This window comes from Panthera leo, chromosome A1, assembly GCF_018350215.1.
Source record: "Panthera leo isolate Ple1 chromosome A1, P.leo_Ple1_pat1.1, whole genome shotgun sequence".
NCBI classification, from domain to species: domain Eukaryota; kingdom Metazoa; phylum Chordata; class Mammalia; order Carnivora; family Felidae; genus Panthera; species Panthera leo.
Window position 1 is genome coordinate 88445071 of NC_056679.1, and position 27955 is coordinate 88473025.

Genomic DNA, 27955 nt, shown 5'->3' on the forward strand with positions numbered 1-27955 from the left:
AAGAAGAAATAAAATTATCTCTGCTCATAAACGACATGATTTTCTATGTAGAGAATTTTAAAGATTCCACAAAAAACACTTATTAGAATACATGAATCAGGAAAGTTGCAAGAGACAAAACCAATAGAAATCATTCACGTTTATATACACTAACAATGAATAAAAAGGAAGTTAACAAAAACAATTCCATATACAATACTATCAACAAGAATAAAATACTTCAAATTAACTTACCCTAGAGGTGGAAAACTTGTACACTGAAAAGCACACAACACTGCTGGAAGAAATTAAAGAAGTACCAATAAATGGAAAGGCATCCCATGATCATGCACTGGGTGCATAATGTGGTTAAGTTGTAAATATGACCCAAAGCAATCTACGGACTCAACACCATCCCTATCAAAATTCCAATGGTATTGGTTGCAGAAATTAAAAATTCATCCCAAAATTCATATGGAGAAAAGCTTCCATGATATTGGTTTTGGTAATGCTTTCTTGGATATGACACCAAAAGCACATGAAACAAAAGCAAAAACAGACAAGAAGGAACTACATGAAACTTAAAAACTGTGCATCAAAGGACATAACCAACATAGTTGGAAACCTATAGAATGGGAAAAATATTGGCAAATTATATATCTGGTAAGAAATTAATATCTAAAATATATAAAGAATTCCTATAATTCAACATCAAAGACACAAATAACCTTATTTTAAATATCAGCTAAAGACTTGAATAGACATTTCTCCAAAGATGATATACAAATGGCCAACAAGCACATGAAAAAATGCTCAACATAATTAGTCATTACAGGAATGCAAATTAAAAATAATGAAGTGTTACCACACATCCATTAGAATGACTACTATCAAAAAAATAGAAAACAATGTTGATAAGGATGTGGACAAATTGGAACCCTCATGCACTGTTGGTATGAATGTAAAATGGTGCGGCTATGGTGGAAAACAGTATGGAAGTTCCCCCAAAATTTGTAAAACTACCCTATGACCCAGAAATTCCACTTCAGCATATATACCCCCCAAAATTGAAAGCAGAGTCTTGAAGAGATATTGGCACATGCATGTTCATAGCAGCAATATTCACAATATCCAAGAGGTGGAAGCAACACGAATGTCCATCGGTGGATGGATGAATGGGCAGATGTGGTAAATACATTCAATGGAATATTATTCCACCCAAAAAAGTAAGGAAATTTTGACATATGCTACAACATGGATGAACCTTGAGAACACTGTGAAAAGAAGCTGGCCACAAAAGGACAAAGACTGTAGGATTCCACTTAAATGAGCCTAGAACAGTCACACTCATAGAAGTGGAACAGTAGAATGCGCATTTCTAGATGGGGAAGAGGCAATGGGGAGTTATTGTTTAATTGGCAGAGTTTCAGTTTTGCAAGATGAAAATAGTTCTGGAGATGGATGGTGGGGATGGCTGCACAACAGTGTGAATGTACTTAATGCCACTGAAATATACACTAAAAATGGTTAAAATGTTAAGTTTTATGTTGTGTGTGAGTTTGTTTCTCCACCAGAAAAAGAAAAATTAAAAGGACAGTCTACAGAATGGGAGAAAATATTTGAAAATTACATGTCTTATAATGGATTAATATCCAGAAGGTATAATGAGCTCCTACAACTCTACACCAAAAACCAAATGACCAAATCAAAAATGGGCAATGGGTTTGAACAGATATTTTCCAAAGAAATGGCCATAAACACACAAAAATATGTCAACATCACTCATCATCAGAAATGCAAAACACGAGATACCACTCTACACACTTTACAGTGGCTATTATAAAATAATCAGGGGGTGCCCGGGTGGCTCAGTTGGTTGATGTCCCACTCTCGATTTTGGCTCAGGTCATGATCCCACAGTCATGGGATTGAGCCCTGCTTCAAGCTCCACACTGAATGTGGAGACTGCTTGGGATTCTCCCTCTCTTTCCACCTGGTCCCTGACTCATGCTCTCTCTCTCAATAAAATAAAATAAAATAAAATAAAATAAAATAAAATCGGAAAAGTACAGGTGCTGGCAAGGATGTGGAGAAATTGGACCCCTCATGCACTGTTGTTGAGGATGTGAAATGGTCCAGCTGCCCAGGGAAAATAGTTTGGGTAGTTCGTCCCAAAACTAAATATAGAATTACCATATGACCCAATAATTGTACTTGTGGGCATATATACAAAAGAACTGAAAGCAGGACTCAAACAAATATTTGTATACAAATGTGCACAGTGGTATTTTCCTCAGTAGACAAGACGTGGAAGCAAACCAAACGTCCACCTGCAGATGAATGGATACAGGAAATGTAGCATATACATATACTGGAATATTATTTGCTCTGGAAAAGGAATTAAGTTCTGGTACACATTACATAGATGAACCCTGGAAATATGCTGAGTGACATAAGCCTGATGCAAAAAGACAGTGTGTCGTCGGACTTACATGGGGAGAGTAGAATAGGATAGTTCATGGTGACAGGACTTGGGATGGTAGTTGTCAGGGGCTGGGGGTGGCGCACTGTATAGGAGTTATTGCTTAATGGAAGAAGGAAACATCCTGGACATGTATAGTGGTGATGGATGTCCAACAATGTAAATTCACTTAATGCCACTAAAGTCACTGTATGCTTAAAAATGGCTAAAATGGTAGGGGCACCTGGGTGGCTCAGTCGGTTGGGCGTCTGACTTCAGCTCAGGTCATGATCTCATAGTCTGTGAGTTTGAGCCCCACGTCAGGCTCTGTGCTGACAGCTCAGAGCCTGGAGCCTGCTTCCGATTCTGTGTCTCCCTTTCTCTCTGCCCCTCCCCTTCTCATGCTCTGTCTCTCTCTGACTCAAAAATAAATAAAAACATTTTTAAAAATTAAAAAAAAATTAAATTTAAAAAATGGCAAAAATGGTAAATGTTATGTAATGTGTATTTACCACAATTAAAAAAAAACAGTTTAAAGACAAAACAGTAAGTGAAAACATTAGTTTTGGAGAACATAACCAAGACACCATAAAAGTTTGGCTCCAGAATTCTTTTTTTTTAACGTGAAATTTATGGTCAAATTGGTTTCCATACAATACCCAGTGCTCATCCCAACAGGTGCCCTTCTCAATACCCATCACCCACCCTCCCCTCCCTTCCACCCCCCATCAACCCTCAGTTTATTCTCAGTTTTTAAGAGTCTCTTATGGTTTGGCTCTCTCCCTCTCTTTTTTTTTTTCCTTCCCAAAATTCTTTTAAACATTGGTTGGAGAAGCTTCTCAATGTATGTTCTCTGTAGATTCCCTGCGGATGTGACCGGAATGCCACCTGGATCACAAGTGCCTTCCCTGTACGGGGCCCTGCTAGGGTCACCCTGTGGGCCTGCTAGCCCCATGGTCACCCCCACCTTTTCTCTTCCACCCCTGGCTGGAGTGTCTCGCCAGCCACTCGGCTCTTCTGTTGTCCCTTCCACACTCTCTCTACTGGTTATCCTATTTTCCTCGTGATTTCAACATCAGAGATTCTAGTTTCCATGGTGATGTCTTGAGAGGTTTTGTCTCTTTCAAGTCTTTTTGCATTTTTTCCAGTTTGCATTTTTGGCTCTCTCTCTTTTTTTTTTTTTTTTTTTTTTTTGTCCTCGTTGCTGTTTTGACTAGGTTACTCCCTGCCTGTCATTATTGGAATTTTAGTCTGATTGAGAATACCGGGAAAGTGCACAGATTACCCTGAAACCAAGGCATTTAAGTTGCTGCCTGATTCTCATGAGTGATGCTCTGGGGCTCACTCAGTGAGGTGTGGGCGCTGTGTCCCTGGCACACTCACTCCTGCAGTGGCCTCGCCAAGGCCTGTGCAGAGAGTGGCTAAGGGCCAAAGGCCGGCTGGCATTCTGTTGGGACTTGCAGTCTTCTGCTCAATTGGTACAGCATTCAGCAGTGCTTCCAGCGATTCCATCCAAATGGGGACAGGTTATGTGTGGTGCTCTCTCTGTGCACACACTGCATTAGCAGGTGTATTCCTGGCAGCACAGAGCACACATCCTGACCTAAACCCTCGCTTGTAGACCTGCTTCTGGCTGGTGCCTCCAAGCAAGTTGCCCAGATGGCTAGTGATTACTCACCTCTTAGCAGGGAGCCTACTCCATGTAAAAAGGTCTCTTTAGCTGGGTCTCCAGGGGCCCTGGATGGCAAAGGAGGGTGACAGAGGACAGATAAAACATTCAAGTGATGCAGGCGCTAAAGGCCACAAAGATGCTCTGGCCCCGACTGCAGCTCTCTCAGCTTCTTGCCAGAATACAGGGCCAATGACAGCGGATGAACCACTCAGGTCCCTCTTGTCACTGTGGGGCCTGACAGCACTCGGCACACTGCAGCACTCAGTGAATAGTTCTCGCATGCTACATGGGATGAATGTGGTTATGTTCAATCATTCTTAAATTCCTGGGATAAAGTGTACTTGGGTGGATGTACGCTGTTTCTGGGACAAACTATTTGGCCATGCCAAATTGCAGTTTTGAAAACTTAATACCTCCAGCGACTTAAATTAACACATTAGTCATACACTGATTTCCCACATGTACTTGGGCCCCGTTTTGAGTGTCTTATGCACAGACACACACTATCCCGTATCCATGGCCTGTTATAATGATGCAACATTTCAGTGTCTGCTGGGGTAATTCCCCCCATGTCACTGGCCTTCATATGTAGCTTTATTCCTCAGTGTTCTTTCTTCTGTTTTGATATAAACCTCAAAATTAACTATTTAGCTCCAGAAATACACACACATGTGCACACACACACATGCTTGCATGCACACACACATGCACACACATTCATGCACACGTGCATGCACACACTAGGGTTGCTTTGCCTGAGAAAGACTGTGTTAACATTTGTTCAAATCTACTTTTCCTTGTTCTTTCTCCCTCCCCACCCCCACCAGAAGCATTTTAAACATTTCCTCATATGGACGTTCACATTTCTTGTTAAGGCTGTAGGTATCTTCTCTCTTTCGCTGCTACTGTAACAGGTGTCTTCTTCCCTTCTGCTATATCTCCTGGCCAGAACCCATTCTGCTTTTGTCATGTTTTGTCTGGTGACTTTACCGAGTATTCTTACCGTCTCTGGGAGTTGCACATTGTCCTCTTGTGTGCTCTGGATGTGCTCTAAGTTTTCTGACATAGTTTCAATGTCTCTTTCCTGCTTGCCCGGATGGTTCTCTTCCACAGCTGTGGCGGCTGCTGTTCCAGTGGTGTGAAGGGTCAGGAGACACAGGAGCGATGTTCCTGTGACCCAGCCTTACCAGGAATGCACTGTTTCCCCACCAAGGAAAGGACGGCTTTTAGGCCAAGGCAGCGTGTACCTTACTAGCAATAGCTATCTTTACTTTCTTTCCTTTTCTTTTTGGAAAATGGGTTTTGAATTTGTTAAAAGCCTCTTCATTAATATTAGTCTCATTAAGGAAGTAATTAATATGTGAATTACACCTATGGGATCCTTGCATTCCTGGAGTAAATCCTACTTGATTACAACGTGCTATCTTAAAGTTGGATTCTGGCGACTAGTCCTTCACCAGGACTTCTGAACTGTAAGCTGGACTGTGGCAGTCCCCTGCTTACGTGTGGTCAGGTGTGTTCATGCACGTGCACCACCAGGGTGAGTCTGGAAGCCTCTCCCCAGTCTGCGTGTGGGCTGCGTAGCAGCACAGGGATAGCCCTCAGCAGAAGGTTTGACAGGTTCCCAAGGAACCCTCAACCAAGGGCTTTTACATTCCTTCTGAAACATCTCCACTTCTTCTCCAGACTTTGGCCTATTTGAACCTTCCATCTCTACTGTTGTGGTTACCTTTGGTAAATTTCTTTCTAAAAAGTGAAATGTTTCATTTTAAAATTATTTACATAGAATTATACAATACCTTTTATGATTTCAGAGATTTTTTCTTTAATATTTCCCCCTTGTCGTTTCTTGTTTTGTGTATTTTTTGCTCTCAGCTTATATCTTTTTTTAAATGTTTATTTATTTTTGAGAGACAGAGCGAAAGAGAGAGAGAGAGACAGAGTGTGAGCAGGGGAGGGGCAGAGAGCAAGGGAGACACAGAATCTGAAGCAGGCTCCAGGCTCTGAGCTGTCAGCAGAGCCCAACGTGGGGCTCAAACCCAGCGAGATCATGACCTGAGCCAAAGTCTGGCACTTAACTGACTGAGCCACCCAGGGGCCCCAGCTTATATCTTGATGAAGTTAGTGACTTCTTACTTTTTGATTTTTTTTCCAAAACCAGATGTTTAGAATGTTAGTTTTGGTGTTTTCTTGGCATTTGCCCCCCTGATGTCTCTGTTCATCTTTTTAGTTCTTCCGAATGCCTACTCTCAGCTCACATCTTTCAATTTTCATATTGGAAATTTGGGTACTTAAAAACTCTTTGACACTGACAGGTCTGAGCATTTAAAACTCTGCTGGCTTTGGCTGCACCTGGATTCAATGTCCCGACACTGATGGCCGGGTGGCCTGTGCTTCTCCCCTTGCTGCCTGTCACCCTGATAAGGCCACTGAGTGCCAGGCGATATACACACTCTGTCTTCGTGAGGAGGCCTGTGCTCTGAGTGGACAGACGACATAGCACCTCCGGGATGCTCACTTGGTAAACATTTAATATCTTACCACATCTCAGCCCAGAGCACTGGGCCCTTTTGTGGTGAGATGTGGCCCCACATCTGGGCCTGGCCGGTGGCCCTCACAACATTAATAGGACAGCCAGCATGGTCACAGGGACACTGAGGGTGGCGCATAGCATGGAGGAGAGGGTGGGGAGTGGCTGAAGAGGCAGGGGTGTGTGCTCTATGTGATAATGGATCCACTTTGAGAAATAGGAGACCCGCGCATAAACTGCAGGATACATAGGGTATGTGCAGCCACGGCCCCAGCTCACCACTCCAACCTGCAACCAGGTGTGGTTGAATTCACAGACGAGTGGGCCACCAGAGTCACCCTGGAAAAGAGAGGGGGTTCCTGTGAATGGGGAGTTCAGGGTCTGCAGCCTCCTGCATCCCACACACTCAGCCTCACTTTGCCGGTGCCAAGCTCTGCTGCAGGCAGGCTGTGCTCCAGGCACTGTCCTGCCAGCGGGGGTGGGGGGGGAGATGGTGCCATGGGGTGACAGATAGTGGGCAAGGCCCCGGGAAGACGTGGAGCCTGGGCTGTTCTGGCAGTGCTGGGGTCCACAGGGTGCTGAGTGCTAACTGGAGTTGCATAAGCCACCCAAGACTCCCGCCCAGCTGAAGGTCACATGGTGATGTGCTCCTGAGCCCTACAGGGGACAGGCCATCTGGGACCACCTCCCACTCCCAAAGTGCCCCCTGGCTCAAAGCAGGTGAACATCTGAGAGCCCCAGGCTTGGCCCCTGCCCCTCAGAGGGAAGCACCTCGCACACAGTCTTCATGTTCTTGATGTCCCCGGCACACAGCATGTCCATCATAATATATGACAGGTGTCCGTAGAGCAGCTGGCACAGGGGCAGTGAGATCAGGGGCATCTGTGCCTCCTGCAGCTTGTCTGAGGTGTGGCCTGTCAGAAAGGAGTGCAGGCCCAGTGAGGGGTCCCCAAGGCACCTGTGGTCCTGGGGCCCAGCTGGCTCACCCTGAGGCTCCTCCTGCTCCCGCCCTCCTCATGGCTCCCTCTCTGCACTGGGGTGCCTGGTTTGCTCAGTGGGTATGAAATATATGTGTCATGTGAGTCTTCCTAAAGCAGCGGGAAGGGCCACGCCACGTTCTAGCCTGTTCCCTCCCACTGCTGCAGCTGGGGCCCAAACAAGCCTCTGTCAGCCCAGTCCCCAGGTGGCTGAGTGGAGGGCACTGTGTGCAAAATAAAGAACCTCTGGGTTTTGCCGGTGTCACCCCTGCGTGCCTCAGTCTACCTTGATGGGCACAGTCATCGGTCCCAGAAACCTGTGCTCTCCTGGCCATGTGTGAGAGGTTCCCATGGCTCTGGGCATCGCTGTGACTGAAGAAAAGCTGTTTGCACAGGCTGCAGACCCGTGCGACCCTGGTGTCAAAAGGGTGCCCATTTGGGGAAGGCAGAGAACCCTCCAGGGGCACCTGGGGAACCACTTTTGGAGCTAGAGAAGGTGACCCAAAGCAGGAGTCAGCAGCGTTTGTGGTTGACACTGGCTGCGCAGGCAGGGCAATGTCAGGAGAGGAGCCACGGACAAGGCAGGTGGTGCAAACGGGCACGCAGAGCAACAGAGCACCCACAAACCAGGGTTTGCAGTGCTGGAAGAGGCAGCCCAGTAAAGTGCATTGGGAAACACACTGGCTGTAAACCTCTCCACTGTGACCATGCAGGGCAACAAGGAGTGCACTTCTCTCCTGCCATAAGCAAGCAGCAATGTGTCTGCACAGGACACAACTGCTTTCCTACATTGTGGCTGTCCAGGGAACACATAGCAGATGAGGCAAGACCTCAAGGGACCCATGCCCCTCGGGTGGGGAATGTCCCCAGGTACCCGGGCAGCTGGAACCCCAAGGTGGACACCACAGGGAGGGTGTTGCAGAGAGAAGGAGGCCCAGAGGGCACAGAGTCTAGGCTCCCTCAGCCTGCTGCTGGGTCCTGAGCCGTGCGTGTGGAGGGTACAGACAATCCCATGGGGAGGATGGGCAGAGGATGGTGGGGTGGACTCCACAGCCCCCAGAGCTCACAGGGGCCTGAGATACCGAGTTCCAGCCATCCCAGAGTGGAGAGTCTTGCTGACCACCCAGACAGTGGTGGAGACAGAGGACGTGTGGTGTAAGCTATCCATCACACTCTCACGGCCGCCACAGCCCCATGCAGCTGGTGGACGGAGGATCAAACTGATGAGCCTGGCAGAGCACAAGGGAAGAGGTGGAAGGAAGATGTTCATGGAAAGTAGTCAGCAATAATTTCAATGGCTTGTGTAGGTGTGGCCAGCACACCAGCTCAGAATGCTTGGAAGCCACACGAGAGGTTTGCACTCACTAGTAGGTCTTTCCTCTAAGTCTCCACTGAGAGCCATGGGACAATACAGGAGACAGGGCAAGGGTCCAGAGAGAGAGCCCCTCCACGCAGGAGGCCAGGGGATGGCCAGCTGCCACTGGAGGACTGCAAGAGTACAGCTTGCTTCCTTTCTCACCTGTGGACCATGAGCCTTCCATTGGTCGGGAGGACCAAAAGATACTCTTGTCCCAGGACACAGAGTCGAGTGCATCTGCCCCAGGTGTGCCAGCAACTGTGCACAGAGGCCCATTTCCAATGGGCCCACAGCACTGCCAGGGACCAAGGCTGGACCAGGGCAACTCAGGGATCCTCCTCCCCAGCACCAGTTGCCCCCCAGAGGGTAGGCGACAACGTGCCACAGGTGTGCAGAGGTGCTGAGGTAAAAGGAGGAGCAGGAACAGAGAGACACCCCAGGCCCCACATCCAGCAGCCACCATGGAGGGACCTGAGCCTCTGGTGCACTGAAGGCAGCCAGAGCAACAGCAGAACCTGCAACCCAGCTCAAATTCTCACCAGACTTCCCCGCCCTCACCACCCCACTAATGACTCAGCAGAGAAGGGTCTATTCTGGGGTTCACAGGTTTCAGTTCTAAATGTTCTACAATGTCTGGCATTCAACAAAAATGTAACAGATATACACGCATGCACACACTCACACATGAACTCACACCCATGCATGTGCACCCCTCACCCCACATGCATACATGCACATGCACACACCTGTACACACACATGCAAACACACATGTACAAAGGCACACGTGTACACAGGGGGTGGTCTATGAATCTGTCCTTGTGCTAGAATCACATTGTCTTGATATCTATAACTTTACAATATTTTGAAAGTGGGAACTGTGAGTCTGTCCAGCTTTGATCTTCTCCTCCAAGAGTGTGTTTTGGCTACATAGGGACCCTTCCAATTCCATATGAACTTAAGAATCAACTTTTACATTTCTTCAGAAAAGGCACTGGACATGCAGGCCACTTTGGGTGGTGCTGACATTGTGACAAATTTGTCTTCTAACCCGTGAACACAAACTGCCTTTCCATTTATTTAGGTCTTTCAAAACCCCCCTGGCAATGTTTTGTAGCACTTGGTTTACAGGTCTTCACCTCCTTGGCTGAATTTACTAAAGGTAGCTTTTCTTTCAGATGATGTAGTATTATTTTCTTAATGTCATTTTGTGATTGTTCAATGAAGGCATATAGAAACTCAGTTAACTTTTGCGTGTGTTGATCTTTATCCTGCAACTTTGCTGAAATTGTTTCTTGTTTGTAGTGGTTGGTTTTATGTGTTGGTTTTTAGGATTACTTGGAATTTGGGTGACTTTTCTTTCTTTTTCTTGCCTAACTTAACTGTCTGAAGCTTCTGGTACAATACAAAATGTCAGCGGTGAGAGTGGCCTTCTTATCCTGCTCATGATTTTAGGCATCAGTTGTCCACCTTTCTCTGCTGGGTAAGATACTGGCTGCGGGTTGTTCATAAATGTCCTTAGTCGTGCCAAGGAACTACTCCCCTCTTCCTACTTTTTGACTGGCTTTTTTCTTCATGAAAGGACATTGGATCCAGTCAGAGGCTTTTCTGCATCACTTGAGCTGAACATATGGGTTCCCCCTTCATTCCTTTAATGTGGTGTGTTCTATTGGTTAATTTTTGCATGCTGAGCCTCCTTTGTATTCCTGGGACAAATAACACTTTGTTGAAGTGTATAATCCTTTTTTAATGTTTATTTATTTACTTTTTGAGGGAGAGAGAGAGCTCAAGTGGGTAAGTAGGAGAGAGAGAGGGCAAGAGAAATCCCAAGCAGCCTCCGTGCTGTCAGCCCAGAACCCGATGCCAGGCACAAGCTCACGAACCATGAGATCATGACCTGAGTTGAAACCAAGAGTCAGACACTTAACCGACCAAGCCACCCAGATGCCCCAAAGTGTATAATCCTTTTAATGCGCTGTTTTTTTATTTTGATGGCATAATGGTATGTATGTATGTATGTTTGTATGTATTAATTATATAATTTATTGTCAAATTGGTTTCCATAAAACACCCAGTGCTCATCCCAACAGGTGCTCTCCTCAATGCCCATCACCCACTTTTCCCTCTCCCCCACCCTCCCATCAACCCTCAGTTTATTCTCAGTATTTAAGAGTCTCTTATGGTTTGCCTCCTTCCCTATATGTAACTTTTTTTCCTCCTTCCCCTCACCCATGGTTTTCTGTTAAGTTTCTCAGGATCCACATAAGAGTGAAAACATATGGTATCGGTCTTTCTCTGTATGACTTATTTCACTTAGCATAATACCCTCCAGTTCCATCCATGTTGCTGCAAAAGGCCAGATTTTATTCTTTCTCATTGCCAAGTAGTATTCCATTGTATATGTAAACCACATCTTCTGTATCCATTCTTCAGTTGATGGACATTTAGGCTCTTTCCATAATTTGGCTATTGTTGAGAGTGCTGCTATAAACATTGGGGCACAAGTGCCCCTATGCATCAGCACTCCTGTATCCCTTGGGTAAATTCCTAGCAGTGCTATTGGTGGCTCATAAGGTAGACCTATTTTTAATTTTTTGAGGAACCTCCATACTGTTTTCCAGAGTGGCTGCACCAGTTTGCACTCCCATCAACAGTGCAACAGTTTCTCCACATCCCCTCCAGCATCTGTAGTCTCCTGATTTGTTCATTTTAGCCACTCTGGCGAGAAGTGGTATCTCAGTGTGGTTTTGATTTGTATTTCCCTGTTGAGAAGTGACATTGTGCCTGTTGGCCATCTAGATGTCTTCTTTAGAGAAGTATCTATTCATGTCTTCTGTCCACTTCTTCACTGGATTATTTGTTTTCCGGGTGTGGAGTCTGGTGAGTTCTTTATAGATTTTGGATACTAACCCTTTGTCTGATATGTCATTTGCAAATCTTTTCCCATTCCGTAGGTTGCCTTTTAGTTTTGTTGATGGTTTCCTTTGGAGTGCAGAAGCTATTTATCTGGATGTGGTCCCAATAGTTCATTTTTGCTTTTAATTCCCTTGCTTTTGGCGATGTGTCAAGTAAGAAATTGCTGCTGCTTAGGTCAGAGAGGTTTTTTTCCTGCTTTCTCCTCTAGGGCTTTAATGGTTTCCTGTCTCACATTCAGGTCCTGTATCCATTTTGAGTTTATTTTTGTGAATGGCGTAAGAAAGTGGTCTAGTTTCATTCTTCTGCATGTTGCTGTCCAGTTCTCCCAGCACCATTTCTTAAAGACACTGTCTTTTTTCCATTGGATACTCTTTCCTGCTTTGTCAAAGATTAGTTGGCCATATATTTGCGGATCCAATTCTGGGGTCTCTGTTCTATTCCATTGGTCTATGTGTCTGTTTTTGTGCCAATATCATGCTGTCTTGATGATGACAGCTTTGTAGTAGAGGCTAATGTCTGGGATTGTGATGCCTCCTGCTTTGGTCTTCTTCTTCAGTATTACTTTGGCTATTTGGGTTCCATACAAATTTTAGGATTGCCTGTTATAGCTTCGAGAAGAATGCTGGTGCAGTTTTGATTGGGATTGCATTGAATATGTAGATTGCTTTGGTAGTATTGACATTTTAACAATATTTATTCTTCCAATCCATGATCATGGAAGGTTTTTCCATTTCTTTGTATCTTCTTCAATTTCCTTCATAAGCTTTCTATAGTTTTCAGCATACAGATCTTTTACATCTTTGATTAGGTTTATTCCTAGGTATTTTATGATTCTTGGTGCGATTGTGAATGGCATCAGTTTCTTTATTTCTCTTTCTGTTGCTTCATTATTGTATAGGAATGTAACTGATTTCTGTATACTAATTTTGTATTCTACGACTTTGCTGAATTCATGTATCAGTTCTAGCAGACTTTTGGTGGAGTCTATTGGGTTTTCCTGTATAATATCAGGTCATCTGCAAAAAGTGAAAGCTTGACTTCATCTTTGCCAATTTTGATGCCTTTGATTTTATTTTGTTGTCTGATTGCTGATGCTAGGACTTCCAACACTACGTTAAACAACAGCAGTGAGAGTAGACATCCCAGTCGTGTTCCTGATCTCAGGGGGAAAGCTCTCAGTTTTTCCCCATTGAGGATATTAGCTGTAGGTTTTTCATAAATGGCTTTTATGATGTTTAAGTATGTTCCTTTTCTCCTGACTTTCTCGAGGGTTTTTATTAAGAAAGGATGCTGTATTTTGTCAACTGCTTTTTCTGCATCGATTGACAGGATCATATGTTTCTTTTCTTTTCTTTTATTAATGTGATGTATCACACTGATTGATTTGCAAATGTTGAACCAGCTCTGCAGCCCAGGAAAGAATCCCACTTGATCATGGTGAATAATTCTTTTTATATGCTGTTGAATTCGATTTGCTAGTATCTTATTGAGAATTTTTGCATCCATATTCATCAGGGATATTGGCCTGTAGTTCTCTTTTTTTGCTGAATCTCTGGTTTGGGAATCAAAGTAATGCTGGCTTCATAGAATGAGTCTGGAAGTTTTCCTTTCTTTTCTATCTTTTGGTACAGCTTGAGAAGGATAGGTATTATCTCTGCTTTAAATGTCTGGTGGAATTCCCCGCAGAAGCCATCTGGTCCTGGACTCTTACTTATTGGTAGATTTTTGATAACTGATTCAATTTCTTCACTAGTTATGGGTCTGTTCAAATTTTCTATTTCCTCCTGATTGAGTTTTGGAAGAGTGTGGGCGTTTAGGAATTTGTCTATTTCTTCCAGGTTGTCCAGTTGGTTGGCATATAATTTTTCATAGTATTCCCTGATAATTGCTTGTATTTCTGAGGGATTGGTTGTAATAATGCTATTTTCATTCATGATTTTATCTATTTGGGTCATCTCCCTTTTCTTTTTGAGAAGCCTGACTAGAGGTTTATCAATTTTGTTTATGTTTTAAAAAAACCAACTCTTGGTTTCATTGATCTGCTCTACTGTGTTTTTACATTCTGTATTGTTTATTTCTGCTCTGATCTTTATTATTTCTCTTCTTCTGCTGAGTTTGGGGTGTCTTTGCCGTTCTGCTTCTATTTCCTTTAGGTGTGCTGTTAGATTTTGTATTTGGGATTTAATGTGCTGTTGAATTAAGTTTGTTGGTGTCTTGTTGAGGATTTTTACATCTACATTCACGAAGAATAGTGTCTCATACTTTTGTGTCTTGCTTTGGGATCAGTGTAATGTTGGCTCCATAGAATGAGGTGAGTGTTCTCTTCTCTCCTATGTTTTTCAAATATCATTTGAGAAGAATTGCCGTTAACTTTTCTTTAAATCTTTGGTAGTGTTCATCAGGGAGGCCACCTCGTCCTAGACTTTTATTGTTGAGAGGTTTGTGAATACCAACTTGCTTACTTGTTACAACTCACTTGGAGTTTTAAGTTTCTCTGGAGTCAGTTTTGGTAATTTGGGCATTTCTAGGAATTTTTCCCTTTCATGTATGTTATCAGACTTGTTGGCGTGGAGTTATGTCTAGTATTCTCTTAAAATCCTTTTATTTATGTGATGTCAGTAGTGGTGTTCTCAGTTTCATTTTTGTAGTCAGGCTAGCTAAAGGTTTGTTCATTTTGTTGGTCTTTTCATATAACTAACATTGGTCTTATTGACTATTTTTTTTCTCATCTCCATTTAATTTTCTCTGCTTTCTAGTTATTGTTTGCTTTCTGCTAGCTTTGGTTTAGTTTGTTCTTCTTTTGTTTCTTAAGTTGTAAAGTGAAGTTATTTATCGGAGGTCTTTCTTCTTTATAAATGTTAAGTACTTCTTTTATAAAAGAATAAATGGCATAGCTACAATTTTTCCCCATAGTACTGTTTTTGCTGCACCCCATACGTTTTGGTATGTTGCATTTTAGTTCTTTTCTTATTTGTCTCTAAGTATTTTGTAATTTTCCTTGTGATTTTTTTCTTTGATCCATTTGTTATTTAAGAATGTGTTGTTTACTTTTCATGGTTTTGTGAATTTTTCCATTTTCTTTATATTACTGATTTCTACTTCACCCTGTCTGGGTCAGAGAAGATATTTTGTAAGATATTTACCTTTAAGATATACTGGGACTTTGTTTGTGGCCTAATGTATGGTCTATCCTGAAAAATTTCACAAGTGTACTTGTGTGTGGCTGCTGCGGGGTGGGTGTCTATGTGTGTCTGCTACATCTAGTTGGTTCATTGTGATGTTCGAGTCCTCTCTTTCCTTCCTTATCTTCTGTCTAGTTGTTCAGTCCATTGTTGAGAGAGGCATATTGAAATCTCCAACTATTACGGTAGAGCTGTCTAGTGCTCCTTTCAGTTCTGTCAGTTTTTGCTTCATATATTTTGATGGTTTGTCTTTAGGTGTGTAATGGTTATAATTTTTATATCTTCCTGATGTGTAAACCTTTTATTCATCTATAATGTCCTTCTTTGTCTCTTGTAACTTTTTTTTAAGAGTCTATTTAATTTGGTAATAGTATAGCCACCCTGCTCTCTTTTGGTCACTGCTTGCATGAATATCTTTTTCTGTCCTTTCATTTTCAACTTGTTTGTGCCCTTGGATCTCAGGTGAGTTTCACAAACAGCACAGAATTGGATCATGTATTTTTATCCATTCTTCTAATCTCTGTCTTTTGATTGGAGAATTTAATCTATTTACATTTAAAGTAATTACTGATAAGGAAAGACTTCTGTCATGGTTCTATTTGTTTTCTCTATGCCCTGTATCTTTTTGTCCATCATTTCTTGAATTACAGTCTTCTTTTGTGCTTAAACACTTTTTTTCTGTAGTGAAACGTTTAAATTCCCTCTTCATTTCCTTTTGTGTATATTCTACAGATATTTTCTTTGTTACCATGGAAATTACATTGAACGTGATAAAGTTATAACTTTCTAATTTGAATTTCTAGCAGCCTAAATTCAGTAAATTTTTTTAATTAAGTAAAGCAGACATTAATCTTTCTTAAACTGGTATAAGATTAATCTAAAGTCTCCAGACCAGACCACAAATTTATAGCAAGTTATTAGAAGGATTTTCATTAAAATAGAAAATAAGAGGAGACCTAGCATCATTGCAATAAGACCAAAAAATAAAAAAATAAAACATGAAAATATGGGAAAAGAAATGATGAAACAGTCATTATTTGGAAAAAAAATAGGATGTTTCTTTTCCAAATACTAAATTGACAAGGTATTAAAAGTGAGTTCTATAAGGTGGCTGGAAAAATCAATGTGCAAAAATCAATAGCTGTCACTAATCAGCAAATACAAAAAAAAAAAAAAAGTTTTCAGGGGCGCCTGGGTGGCTCAGTCAGTTAAGTGTTCAAGTTCGGCTCAGGTCATGATCTTGCAGTTTGTGAGTTCAAGCCCCATGTTGGGGTCTGTGCTGACAGCTCGGAGCCTGGAGCCTGCTTCGGATTCTGTGTCTCCTCCTCTCTCTACCCCTTGCCCACTCATGCTTTGTCTCTCTCTCTCTCTCTTTCAAAAATTATAAATAAATGTTAAAAAAAGAAAATAAAATATTCAGTAACCATAAAAATTCTAAAGCACTCAGGTATAAACTAGAAAGAAAATATGAGGCCATTATGGAGAAAACTAAAATAACTAATAGATTTTTAATTTTTTTATGTTTATTTTTATTTTTGAAACAAAGATGGTATGAGTGAGGGAGGGGCAGAGAGAGAGGTACAGAGGATCTGAAGAAAGCTCCAGGCTTTCTGCTGACAGCAGAGAGCTTGATGCGGGGCTTGAAATCACAAACTGTGAGATGACCTGGGCCAAAGTTGGATGCTTAACTGACTAAGCCACCCGGGTGCCCCCATTTTTAAAATAAGTTTAAAAAGATTGTTTATAAGTTGAATTTAGAATCTTAAGGAAAACTCTGTTTTGAAATCTGTATTTGTATTTTCAATATACTAAATATACATTCTGTACTCAGAATCGATGTAACTCCTTCTCTGTACACAACAAAGACAGCCAGGGATAACAAAACTGCACACTGATAAAGAAATAGTGATTGATGGGTGGGATTTCCAGTCTCCAGACACCTGCACTCCCATAACTTACAGAATTCATTCTTCTCTGTGGTGACACAGAGCTGCCATCCTTCACAAGCTCCAATTAAGAGACTGACCCCTTAGTTCTCTTACCTTGTTGGGAGATGACTCCCCATCCTGTAGCCCAGCAAATGACATTCTGAAGGTTCACATCTGGGGGTGCGACGCAGACTGGGAGCACAGAGTCAGAAAACACAATGCGAGATTTCAGCTGCACCAGGGCAATGTCTCCTCCAATAGGGTGGTACACTTCATACGTAGGGTGAATGATCACCTTGTTCACCTCGAACCACTGGGTGTGATTGCCTGCAACCCTGAGGTCCACAAGGCCCACGTACATATCAAATGCTTCAGTGTTCTTCTCTCTGTGGGGACAGAGGACAGAGGCACAGTGGCTTGTGCACCATGTACCTGGGAAGGGAAGTCTCCTAGGAGTTCACAGGCCCAGGGAGGCCTGGAGCATGGTGGCCTGGGTCTCCCGGCTCTCAGCCAGGATATGGAAAAGCAAACTCCTGCAGCACACTGGGATCCTGGTTGTCTAGGAAAACTGCCCCCAAAGAAGTCCTAAGCTGGGCCCATGGAGGATTCAGGGACTCATCATGACATGTTGCTCACCATCAGCCCAGGAGGGTGAACTTAGGTGTGCAGTGAGTCGCCCATGAAGGTACGTCTTTCCTCACCTCTCCTGTGATGTTTCCTCTTACCTCTCATCCTATGACGAGGCTCCACACCTGTCCCAAAGAGCCAATGGCCCCCAAGGAGCCTTAAGCCCTGTGAGAGGAGAGGCTGCCCTGGCTGGAACTGTGTGCTGGGCCCCACTCTCTCCCCCACTTCTGGGAAGTCCCAGCTGTAGGTAGCCCACGTGGTCAACCCCAGAGGCCCTGGACCTCCTAGGGAATGGCATCTGGTGCTGCCCACTCACTTCTGGAAGCAGTGGGCTGCTGACAGGATCCAGTACTCATCGATGATGGACCCTCCGCAGACGTGGAAGCCTGCATAGTGCACGCTGACCTGCCATGGCCACTTCCTCTCTGGGACATCCACGCCCCCCACAATCTTCCCCTGTATGTAACGATGGCCACAGGCTGAGGAGAAAGGGACAGAGTCTGCAAGTTATCAGCAGTGGCAGGTGGGTTGGGTTGGGGAGAAACACAGAGTGGCAGAGAGGTCCTGCCTCTGGGTGAGAAGGGAAGGGAAGGTTTGGGGAGGTCAGGAAGAGGGCAGGGGAAGGGAAAGACAGGGAGGGATGAGGCATGAGAGGGAATGGGAGGGGAAGTTGGGGGGAGGGCCAAGGAAGGGAGGCCAGGGCAAGGGAGGGGATGAGAGTGAGGGTAGGAAAGGGAAGGCAGGTAAGGGAAGGTGCTGAGGAGGGGTGGGGAGGTGCGGGGAAGGGCGTGAAAGGAGGAGAGGAGCAGGGAGGGGTTGGGAGGGGCAGAGAGGGGCAGAGGGGGGGCCTCCACCCCACGGAAAAAGAAGCCCCGAAATCGCCCCTAGGACCCCTTCAACTTGGGCTGGGAAGGGTCCTACCCACGTCTCGGTTCAAGGAGACACCCTTGATCCTGGGGTGTCCGTGGGCTATGGCTGCAACTCGGGTGGGGGGCAGGAGGAGTAGGAGCAGGATGAGGCTGGGGGCTGCAGGCAGCGAGGCTCCAAGCACAGCATGAGGGACAGATGGCTGGGAAGCCATGAGGTGGGAGGGTCCCAGGGGTTCAAGGGCAGGACCTCGACCGACTTGCAACCCTGCTGGGGCATGCGACGCCAGGAAGATGTGAAGGCACCGCAGCGCCTCGGCGTAGGGCACGTGACAGCACAGAACACGTGAGGGCACCGCAGCGCCTCGGCGCAGAGCACGTGACAGCACAGAACACGTGAGGGCACCGCAGCGCCTCGGTGTGGGGCACGAAACACCGGGAACACATGAGGGCACCACAGTGCCATGGCAGGGGGCACGTGACAACACAGAACACATGAGGGCGTGCAGCTCCATGGAGCTGGGCATAAGACACCAGGAACATTGATTGGCGGGAACCCTGACTACTTGTTTTGAGCAGACACGTGGTGTCCCAGCCACGTGGGCAGGCTCCCTCCTCCTGGAGTACCCGCAGGCTGCAGGCTCCTCATTCCCCATCAGGGAGCCAGTCTCTGGTGGCCTTGCTCCCAGACAGCCCACTCTTGGGGTCACTCCGATTGTACATTCCGGCTCATGTGTTCTGGCCTGTCTGTCCACCTTCATGTTTCCCAAGGGACAGGACTCCACCTGCATCCCGTCACTGCAGGCTTGGGATGGGAAAGAGTGGTGCCTCCTATTCTGGGGTGGGGAGAGAAGAGGGCCCGTCCTGCAGGGGGTGTGGACACATGGCATTGGTTCTCAACCAGGAGTGATGTTCCCAGGGGACATTAGGTAATGTCAGGAGCCATTGTCGATGATCAAAATTGGGGGGTGTGGTATTGGCATCTAGTGGGTTGTTCAGGGACGCTGCTAAGTAGCCTACAGTGCACCTGCTGCCACCCTCCCAGAACCAAGAACTGTCCAGACCCAAGGTCAATAATGCTGAGGCTGAGATATCTCAGCCTGCAGGTTCTGCAGGGACCACCTTACTGTGGGGGAAGGGGTTGGAAGTTGGCCTTCCGCTGATGAATTCTGCTTCTGAGGCACCTTTTGGGGGGCAGAGTGTGGAGCTTTCCCCATGTCTGCCTTGAGAATAGGAAGGATGGTTAGAGCGTTCCATCATGTTGGGCCACCCTGGTCTGTGGGTTTAGTTAAGACTAATGTGTGAGAGTATGTGTGTGAACATGTGTGAGATTCTGTGAGCATGTGAGAGTGTGTGAGCATGTGAGAATGGGAGAGTGTGTGAGCATGTGAGAGTGTGTAAGCATGTCAGGGTGTGGGTATGTGTGAGCGTGTGAGCATATATGTGTGACTGTGAGCATGTGTGACTGTGAGAGCATGTGATAGTGTATTGTGTGACTGTGAACATGTGTGAGAGTGAGTGTGTAAGCATGTGAGAGTGTGGCTGTGAGCATGTGAGAGTGTATGTGTGTGCCTGTGAGCATGTGTGTGTGTGAGAGTGTAAGCGTGTGAGAGTATGTAAGCATGTGAGAGTATGGGTGTGTGTGAGCATGTGAGAGTGTATTGTGTGACTGTCAGCATGTGTGAGTGTATGAGCATGAATGTGTAAGCATGTGAGAGTGTATGTGTGTGAGTCTGTGAGAGTGTGGGTATGTGTGAGTGTATGTGTGTGACTGTGAGCATGTGTGAATGTATATGTGTGTGTGTGAGAGTGAGCGTGTGAGACTGTGTGTGAGTGTATATGTGTGAGTGTGTGAAAGTATGCGTGCATGTCTGGGAAACTGTGTGTGAGTGTGAGTGTAGGTGTGTGAATGTGAGAATGTGTGGGTATGTGAGTGTGTGATAGTGTATGTGTGTGACTGTGAGCATGTGTGTTGGCATATGTGTATGTATGTGAGAGTGTGTATGAGTGTATATGTGTGAGTGTGAGGGCATGTGTGCATGTGTGGGAGAGTGTGTGTCAGAGTGAGTGTAGGTATGTGTGAGTGTATGTGAGTGTATGTTTGAGTGTGTATGTGTGTGAGTCAGTGTGTGTATGTGTGTGTGTCAGAGTGTATGAGTGTGTTTCTGAGTGTGTGTGTGAGTCGGTGTGTGTGAATGTGTGTGAGCATATGTGTGTGAGAAAGAGTGTGTATGCATGCTTGTGTGTGGGCATTTCCAGGTCACAGGCTCCTCTACATCCAAGTTGGACACATGGGAGGAAAGAAACACTGTAGGGAACTCCCCACTGAGCTGCTCTTCAAGTCCTGTGGCCCCTAGCTAGTCTATTTATCCTTTCAAAATCTCCTGTGTGTGACTTGTGTGGTTGTGAGTAGTGGGAGGAACAACATGGAATGTGCTCATCATTTTTGTCTAAACCTGAAGGAACTTCTCCCAGCTGAGTTAATTTCCACCAAACTGCTATTTTCACTTGCTTGAATTGATGTTTATTTTCCATGTTGGAGGCTTTCCTTCGATGTCTGCTCTTCCTTTGTTTTCCATTTGAAATTAAGACTACTGGAATGAAAAGTGATTGGAAACTCGGGTGTGGACAGTGCTGGGTGAGTCATGGGTAGCCTGTGATGTCAGTAACTTCAGGACATCCCTCTAAGCTTGTCAGCTTGTACACATGATCTCAGGCTCCTTCCTGAGGCAGGGGTCTTACTGCAGACTCTGGGAACTCAGGTAGAAGGTAGTTGTGTTTTAATAATCTGCATTGTGTATACCGTGTCTTAATGCTTGTAACCTAATGCTGGCACCCAGGGCCCTAAACTGTGGATTTTGCTTGTTACTCTGCAGAAAATAGAACTCTAGATTGTCTGCAATAGTCAGTGAGGCACATAGCCTGAAGTTGTGGAGTGGGGGGAAGATTTAGGGTTGTAACTTCTTCTTAGTTTTCCCTGGACACTCCTGGGTGTATCAACCCCTCCCACAGTCAGAGCTAGACACACCGCTTCTTCCTGAGGATTCTGTATTGTAGATCAGGATGTTTTCTGCTTTCTCCGTGGCCTACTCAGTTCTGTTACATCAGTCACTACTTATATATATCTGTCATCCACCTGGTCAAAAACCATTCTTATTAAAGTATAATTTACACACAGTAAAATGAATCGAATCATGCAAGTTTTGAAAAATGCTTGCAGTCATGTTACCACCACAATCAAACTATAGAAGAATCCCATTGCCTTCCCCTTTAGAGTCCTTCTGCCCATAGTCCCTTGAAACAGCTAATCTAGACTTCCATCCACACAGTTTGCCTTTTCCAGAATGTCATAGATGCATTCTTTAAAGTCTGGCTTTCCTTACTTGGTATAATGCATTTGAGATCTATCCACATGTTTGCCAGTAAAACTGATTGGCCTCAACATTTCTTTTCTGGGGGATTTTAACTATGAATTTAAGCTCTGCAATACTTATAGGATTGTTTAGGTTATTGGTTTATTCTTGAGGGAGTTTTGGTATGTTGTCTCTTTCAAAGAAATTGTCCATTTCACTTGAGTGGTAGAACTTAGAGCCATAAATTTGTTAGAAAAATTCCCTTGCTATTATTTCAATGCCTGTAGTAATGATCCTCTTTCATTCCTGATACTGGTGGCTTCTAACTAGATTTTGTTTTATTTATGAAGGCTGTTGTTTCTTTGTATGCTACTTGACTGAATTTTCTTCCATTCGTGATAGTTTCACATCGATTCTTTTTTAGGTATTAAATTGAAAGAGCTCTTTATATATTCGTGATACAAGTATCATCAGATGTATGATTACCAAATGCTTTCTCACAGTAGAAAGAAATTAGGTTACCTTTTGATTTTCTTGAATTCACTCTATGGCTCACAAAAGTTTTTAACTTTAAAGAAGTCCAATTTATCTATTTTCTTTTGACATTGGTACTTTTAGAGTCATATCTAAGAAATCATTGCTTAACCACCAAGGTCATGAAGAGTTAATTCTGTGTTTTCTTCTAAGTGTTTTATAATTCCAGCTCCTATATTTGGGCCTTCAATCCATTTGGAGTTAAATTTGAATATGGTGTGAGGCAGGGGTCCAGATTCACTCTTTTGCCTGTGGATGTACAGTTGTGTTAGGATCATTTATTGAAAAGACTAATATTTTTCCCATCGATTGTCTTGGAACCCTTCTCATAAAACAACTGACCATAAATGAAGGGTTTATTTCTGGACTCTTAATTCTGTTCTGTTGAGGTGTATTTCTGTTCTTACACAAATTCCACACTCTTTCAATTATTGTAGATTCGTCGTAAATTTGCGATCACAAAATTAAGTCCTCCAGCTCTGTTCTTCTCCAAATTTTTTTTGTCTATTCTGAGTCCTTCACATGAATTTTAAGGTCAACTTAAAATTTCTAAGGAAACCCTGCTGGAAGTTTGACTGTAGTGAATCTGTAGATCAACTTGGAGAGTAGTACCGTCTGTTACAGTTTGAATTATCCTCCCCCCCCGCCTGCCCCATAACAGATATGTTGAGGTCCTATTGTCAGTACCACCAATGTGACTTTATTTGGAAATAGGGTCATTTCAAATGTAATTAAAGTTAAAATGAGGTCAAACCAGGTTATCCTTGATCCAAAATGACTGTTGCTTTATGAGAAGAAGAGAGAGGAGCATACAGGGAGAAGATGGCCTTGTGATGGAGAATGCAGTGTGAAGGTGGAGGCAGAGATGGAGGGAGGGATGCATCGACAAGTGGAGGAATGCCAAAGTTGCCAGCAGCATGAGAAACCTGGATGTGGAGATGTACTCCCTCAGAACCCTTACACAAACAGCCTTGCTGACACCTCAATTTTGGAATTCTGGCCTCCATAACTGAGAATGAATTTACATTGTTTTAACTCAAGTGTGTGCTGTTTTGTTATGGCAGCCCCAGGAAACAAATACAGATTTTGGAACCAGGAGTGGGGGTCTGGCAAGTTTGAAATCTATAAGACACGTAGTAGCCTGGAGTCTTGAGCAAGTGTTGAAGTTAAGGTCTTGAGTCTGAAATCTGCAGGGCAGGTGAGCAGGCTGGAAATGTACCAGGATTTCAATGTTACATCTTGTGTCTGAAATCTGCAGGGCAGGTGGGCAGGCTGGAAATGGAGCAGGCTGGAAATGTGGCAGCCTTAAGGCAGAGATCCAGGATACCTCAGGGCTTTGCTGTGAAGGCCATCAACTGATTGGATGATGCCACTCACATAACAAAGGTAATCTCCTTTACTTAAAGTCTATGATTATAAATATTAATCACATGTACAAAACACTTTTACAGCAACATCTGGAGAATATCTGAGCAAACAATTGGACACCATAGCCTAGCCCAGTTGACCCATAAAATTGCCCATGACAGTTCATTCCTTGTCAATTCAGTGCCCGTACATATCGCCTTAATCCATAGTTAATCTCCAAATAATGACAATATGAAGTCTTATTTCCATCTATCATGATAGAACCATCTCGAATATAAGTGAAAATGCACTAACCCTTTCCCAGGAGAGTATGCAAAGTGCACAGGTGATGCTCACTCTTCTCTTATAGAATCTTCTATTCTTTTGTAAAATATTTATTTATTTATTTATTTATTTATTTATTTCAAGAGAGTGAGCACACGTGAGTGGGGAAATGGCAGAGAGAGAGGGGAAGAGAGAGTCCTAAGCAGGCTCCGTGCTCAGTGCAGAGCCCAACATGGGGTTTGATCCCACAAACTGTGAGATCATGATCTGAGCTAAAACCCAGAGTCAGATTCTCAACCCACTGAGCTACCCAGGCATCCTCACACACACACACACACACACACACACACACACACACACATGCACGCACGCACACACACACACACACACACACACATTCTTAACAAAATAAGGAAAAAATACTCATTGCCATTACAGTCCGAGTTTCTGCAAATGGGCATGTGGTCCTTGCTGGTCTCTGTTAGTACTCTCCTCCACTCCTCATTCTGTATCCCCTTTTGCCCTTGGCAAGCACCTCAGGTGGTTGTGGCTCGTGACCTGGTGCAATGACCCAAGTCTGCCTTCCTGAAGCACCTGTGCCATTGGTTCTGCCTGAACTGTGTCGTTTTCCACTGATTTAATCACTGGGCACGGTAATGGTAGACACACCCTGAGAAACGTCCTGTATTCCAGATGAACTCCTTCCCTCCACTGTGGACATGCAGCTCAGTTTCCTTTTGGTGCATTTGTTCTTGGTTTCTCTCCCACTCCTTTTTATCTTGTTAAGGTTGCTAGTGACGGCTCCACTTTCTTGAGTTTGCTTGTCTTGGTCAGTGTAGCTAAACCATACTGGTTCTTTAGGGTTGACATATATGTTTTTTTTTTTTTATTTTTAATGTTTATTTATTTTTGAGAGAGAGAGACAGAGCATGAGCTATCAGCATAGAGCCTGATGTGAGGCTTGAACCATGAACCATGAGATCATGACCTGAGCCGAAGTTGGACGTTTAACTGAGTCACCCAGGTGCCCTGGCCATTATATGTTTTTTTTTTTTTAACGTTTATTTATTTTTGAGACAGAGAGGGACAGAGCATGAACGGGGGAGGGTCAGAGAGAGAGGGAGACACAGAATCTGAAACAGACTCCAGGCTCTGAGCTGTCAGCACAGGGCCCGATGCGGGGCTCGAACTCACAGACTGTGAGATCATGACCCGAGCTGAAGTCGGACGCTCAACCGACTGAGCCACCCAGGCGCCCCTATATGTTTAAATTATCAACAAGAGGCAGTCTTGAACTGTGCCTTCTCACTTCCTCAGGTTATATTCTACTGTCTAATGGTTTCGCCACTGGGCTGGACAGTGGCTTAATTGCTTCACGGGGGATGCATCTGGGAAGAAGTATGATGATTTGTAAGGGGCGCTTGTGCATAGCTATTCATCATGAATGTTATGCAGCCATAAACTCTTATTTTTAATGTTTATTTATCTGACAGAGAGAGAGAGAGAGAGCACGCATGCATGCATGAGTAGGGGAGGGGCAGAGAGAGGGAGAGAGAGAGAATCCCAAGCAGGTTTCATGCTCAGTGCAGAGCTGTATGCAGGGCTTGAAACTACGATCATGACCTGAGCTGAAACCAAGAGTTTGTCACTCAACCAACTGAGCCACCCAGGCACCCCTTTTGTTGTCCCCTTTTAAGCTAGGAAGGACATCAGTGCTGCCATTCTGAGACATCTGCTGCCTCATGTTAAAAGGTTTGTTCTCGGTTTCCTGTTCTCGTTTTAAGCTGCATGTCTCCAGTCTCACATGTCTCCCGGGGCGATTAGTATGGACTCCATTCACTTGTGCAAAGGAACGACAGAGTCCTGGTGGCACAAGGCCGCATTCAGAAACCCTTGTCTGGGGTTTTTCATTTTCATAAGCTTTTAAGGAACCTGTCAATGTCTCGGAGGTAATCACCATTCAGTAAAGACTGTTCTCTGGCATCTGATCCCTGGAAATATTGCATCCCTTGCATTGTATTTCAGGACTGCTGCCCTTCAAGGCTCTCCAGATCAGCACCCATCCCGCAGAGGGTCTGATGCCCTGTACTCTGCCTCCATTCCTTCCCAGACCCCCAGGCTGGAGCCCCTCACCCTGCACTTTCCATGCAGTTGGCAGAAGGCAAAGAGAATTTGGAGGAGAACGCCACCCAACTTGAAAAGGCAAGAGCCTTTCAGGGAAGGATGCGGAAGTGGCCTGGGAGGGAGGTCTTGAGGAAGGGGATGAGCCTTTCACCTCATGGTGAAAGGAAGAGCATGGTCGCCAGCTGTGGGATGTGCCCACAGAGCCAAGGCCTGAATTCCTGTTGGGTTGGCTGCAAGAAGTGGGTGGGCGATGGCTCCCGAGAGGCATACTGACCCATTCTGTGTGGCTGGCAACACCAGTGAAACATTCTGACACAGCACGTTTTCATTTATCCTGGAGCAAATCAAGCCAGATCATCATTCCAACTTCTAGCAATTTTCTGTAAGTACAGCACTCTGGCAAGAAATAAGGAGTTTGCTCTGAGCTGGGAAAGAGTTGGGCTTGCCTGTCTCCTGCAGACACAACTCGCCCCCCACGTGTGTGTGGGGTAGCTACGCTAGACCAACCAAGGTCTGGGTCCGGCCAACCCTGCAGGTGTGGCAAGAAGCTCTGCTTGCTGTTCTCAGGCCCTCTGCCCCAGGGTACACAGAATGCTTGCAGTCCAGAGGCCCCTCTGCTGCAGAGGTCACCAACACTGCCCTGCAGAGGCAGAAGCTCCAAATGACAAAGGACAGCTGATAAGAGAGGACACATAGGATCCCACTTGCCCACAGCCTAGCAGGCCAGGGGTGTCCATGGCCACATTCCCTCTTCTTTACACCTTTCTTCTCTAACAAACTTGTGGCCATGGGATGGTCTCAGTAGCTGGGGGGTGGGGCTGCCTTTTCTGCCTGCCCTTCTCTGCTCCAGGTGAGTCTCTGCAGCTGTGTCCTCATCATCCAGGGCAGAGTGTGGAATGTTCCATACCTGCAATCTCCTGTTGGAGAAAGCAGCCCCTTAGAAACTCAAGGATTTCAGAGCTGTTAACTTCCACCTCTCATTTCTGCCACAACACCCACACTCAGGGTGGCACTGGTTCACAAAAAGGCTTTGTTCTGCCATTTTGGCATATGGCATGTCATCTTTCACTCTTCCAGGGGAGGACTATAAAATGTGCTTTAGTGAGCACCATGACACGTGCACTTCAGTCTCCTATAGAAACTCTGACTTTAAGCCTGGTGGAAGAAGGGCTTAGGGCTATTGGCTACAAGAACAGCTCTCTTCTTTCATCAAGACCGAAGGAAACTATGGGGTTTGAACAATGAGCCAGGAAAATGCATTATGGACAAGATGTAAAGCATGCTTTGGGAGCATGTAGTCTAGACCAGGGCTTCATCATGTACACCCTATTCATGGAGACACCCAAGAAGCTGAACTTCTCACTTCTGCATATGAGGGACCAGCATGCATGGAACTGGTCAAGGTTGAGGTAGACAGGAAACAGTGCTCACCCAGAGAGCTAGAAACACATATTAATAGAACAGTGTCAATAAGAACGATGAAGCCACCTTTTCTAGTTCCGATTGTACAGTGATGCTCCTAGGCTCTTCCCAGTGTCATTGAGAATGGTGATAGCACCTATCCTAGTCCTGATTGTATAGTGAGGGTCCCTAGGTTGTCTTCATTTATGGTGATGTTTTCTGTAGCTTTGTTGTCAGGTTTTTTTTTTTTTTTTTAGCATATATTCTTCAAGTCAGGGATTTTTTGTCTTCTTTTAACCTTGGTAAGGTTTTTAGCCCTGTATTTTTTGTTATTTTTTAAATGTTTCTTTATTTTTGAGAGAGAGACACAGACAGAACATGAGTGGGGGAGGGGCAGAGAGAGAGGGAGACACAGAA

General features: G+C 44.7%; 1 protein-coding gene across 2 annotated transcripts; it reads right to left on the minus strand.

Annotated features, from left to right (window-relative positions):
- Positions 1 to 6726: 6726 nt before the first annotated feature.
- PRSS38 (serine protease 38) lies at positions 6727 to 18792 on the minus strand. Of its 2 annotated transcripts, XM_042905356.1 has the most exons (5): positions 18550 to 18792; positions 17945 to 18107; positions 17116 to 17387; positions 7414 to 7556; positions 6727 to 6981 (listed from the first exon to the last, which is right to left on the minus strand). In XM_042905356.1, the coding sequence occupies exons 1-5, from the start codon at positions 18707 to 18709 to the stop codon at positions 6727 to 6729; spliced, it is 993 nt and encodes a 330-aa protein (XP_042761290.1). In that variant the 5' UTR covers positions 18710 to 18792. The 2 variants fall into 2 exon arrangements, with proteins under 2 accessions (XP_042761290.1, XP_042761298.1); XM_042905364.1 differs by lacking the exon at positions 7414 to 7556 and having other exon boundaries at positions 6912 to 6981.
- Positions 18793 to 27955: the final 9163 nt, after the last annotated feature.

Excerpts from the sequence above, each read along its gene's own strand:
- PRSS38 (XM_042905356.1), bottom strand. The coding sequence starts at position 18,709 with ATGGCTTCCCAGCCATCTGTCCCTCATGCTGTGCTTGGAGCCTCGCTG. Across the intron at positions 17,388-17,944 it reads GCAGCCCACTGCTTCCAGAA|AGAGAAGAACACTGAAGCAT; the intron begins GTGAGTGGGCAG and ends CTGTCCCCACAG. Across the intron at positions 7,557-17,115 it reads GGGAGTCATCTCCCAACAAG|GCCACACCTCAGACAAGCTG; the intron begins GTAAGAGAACTA and ends CCTTTCTGACAG.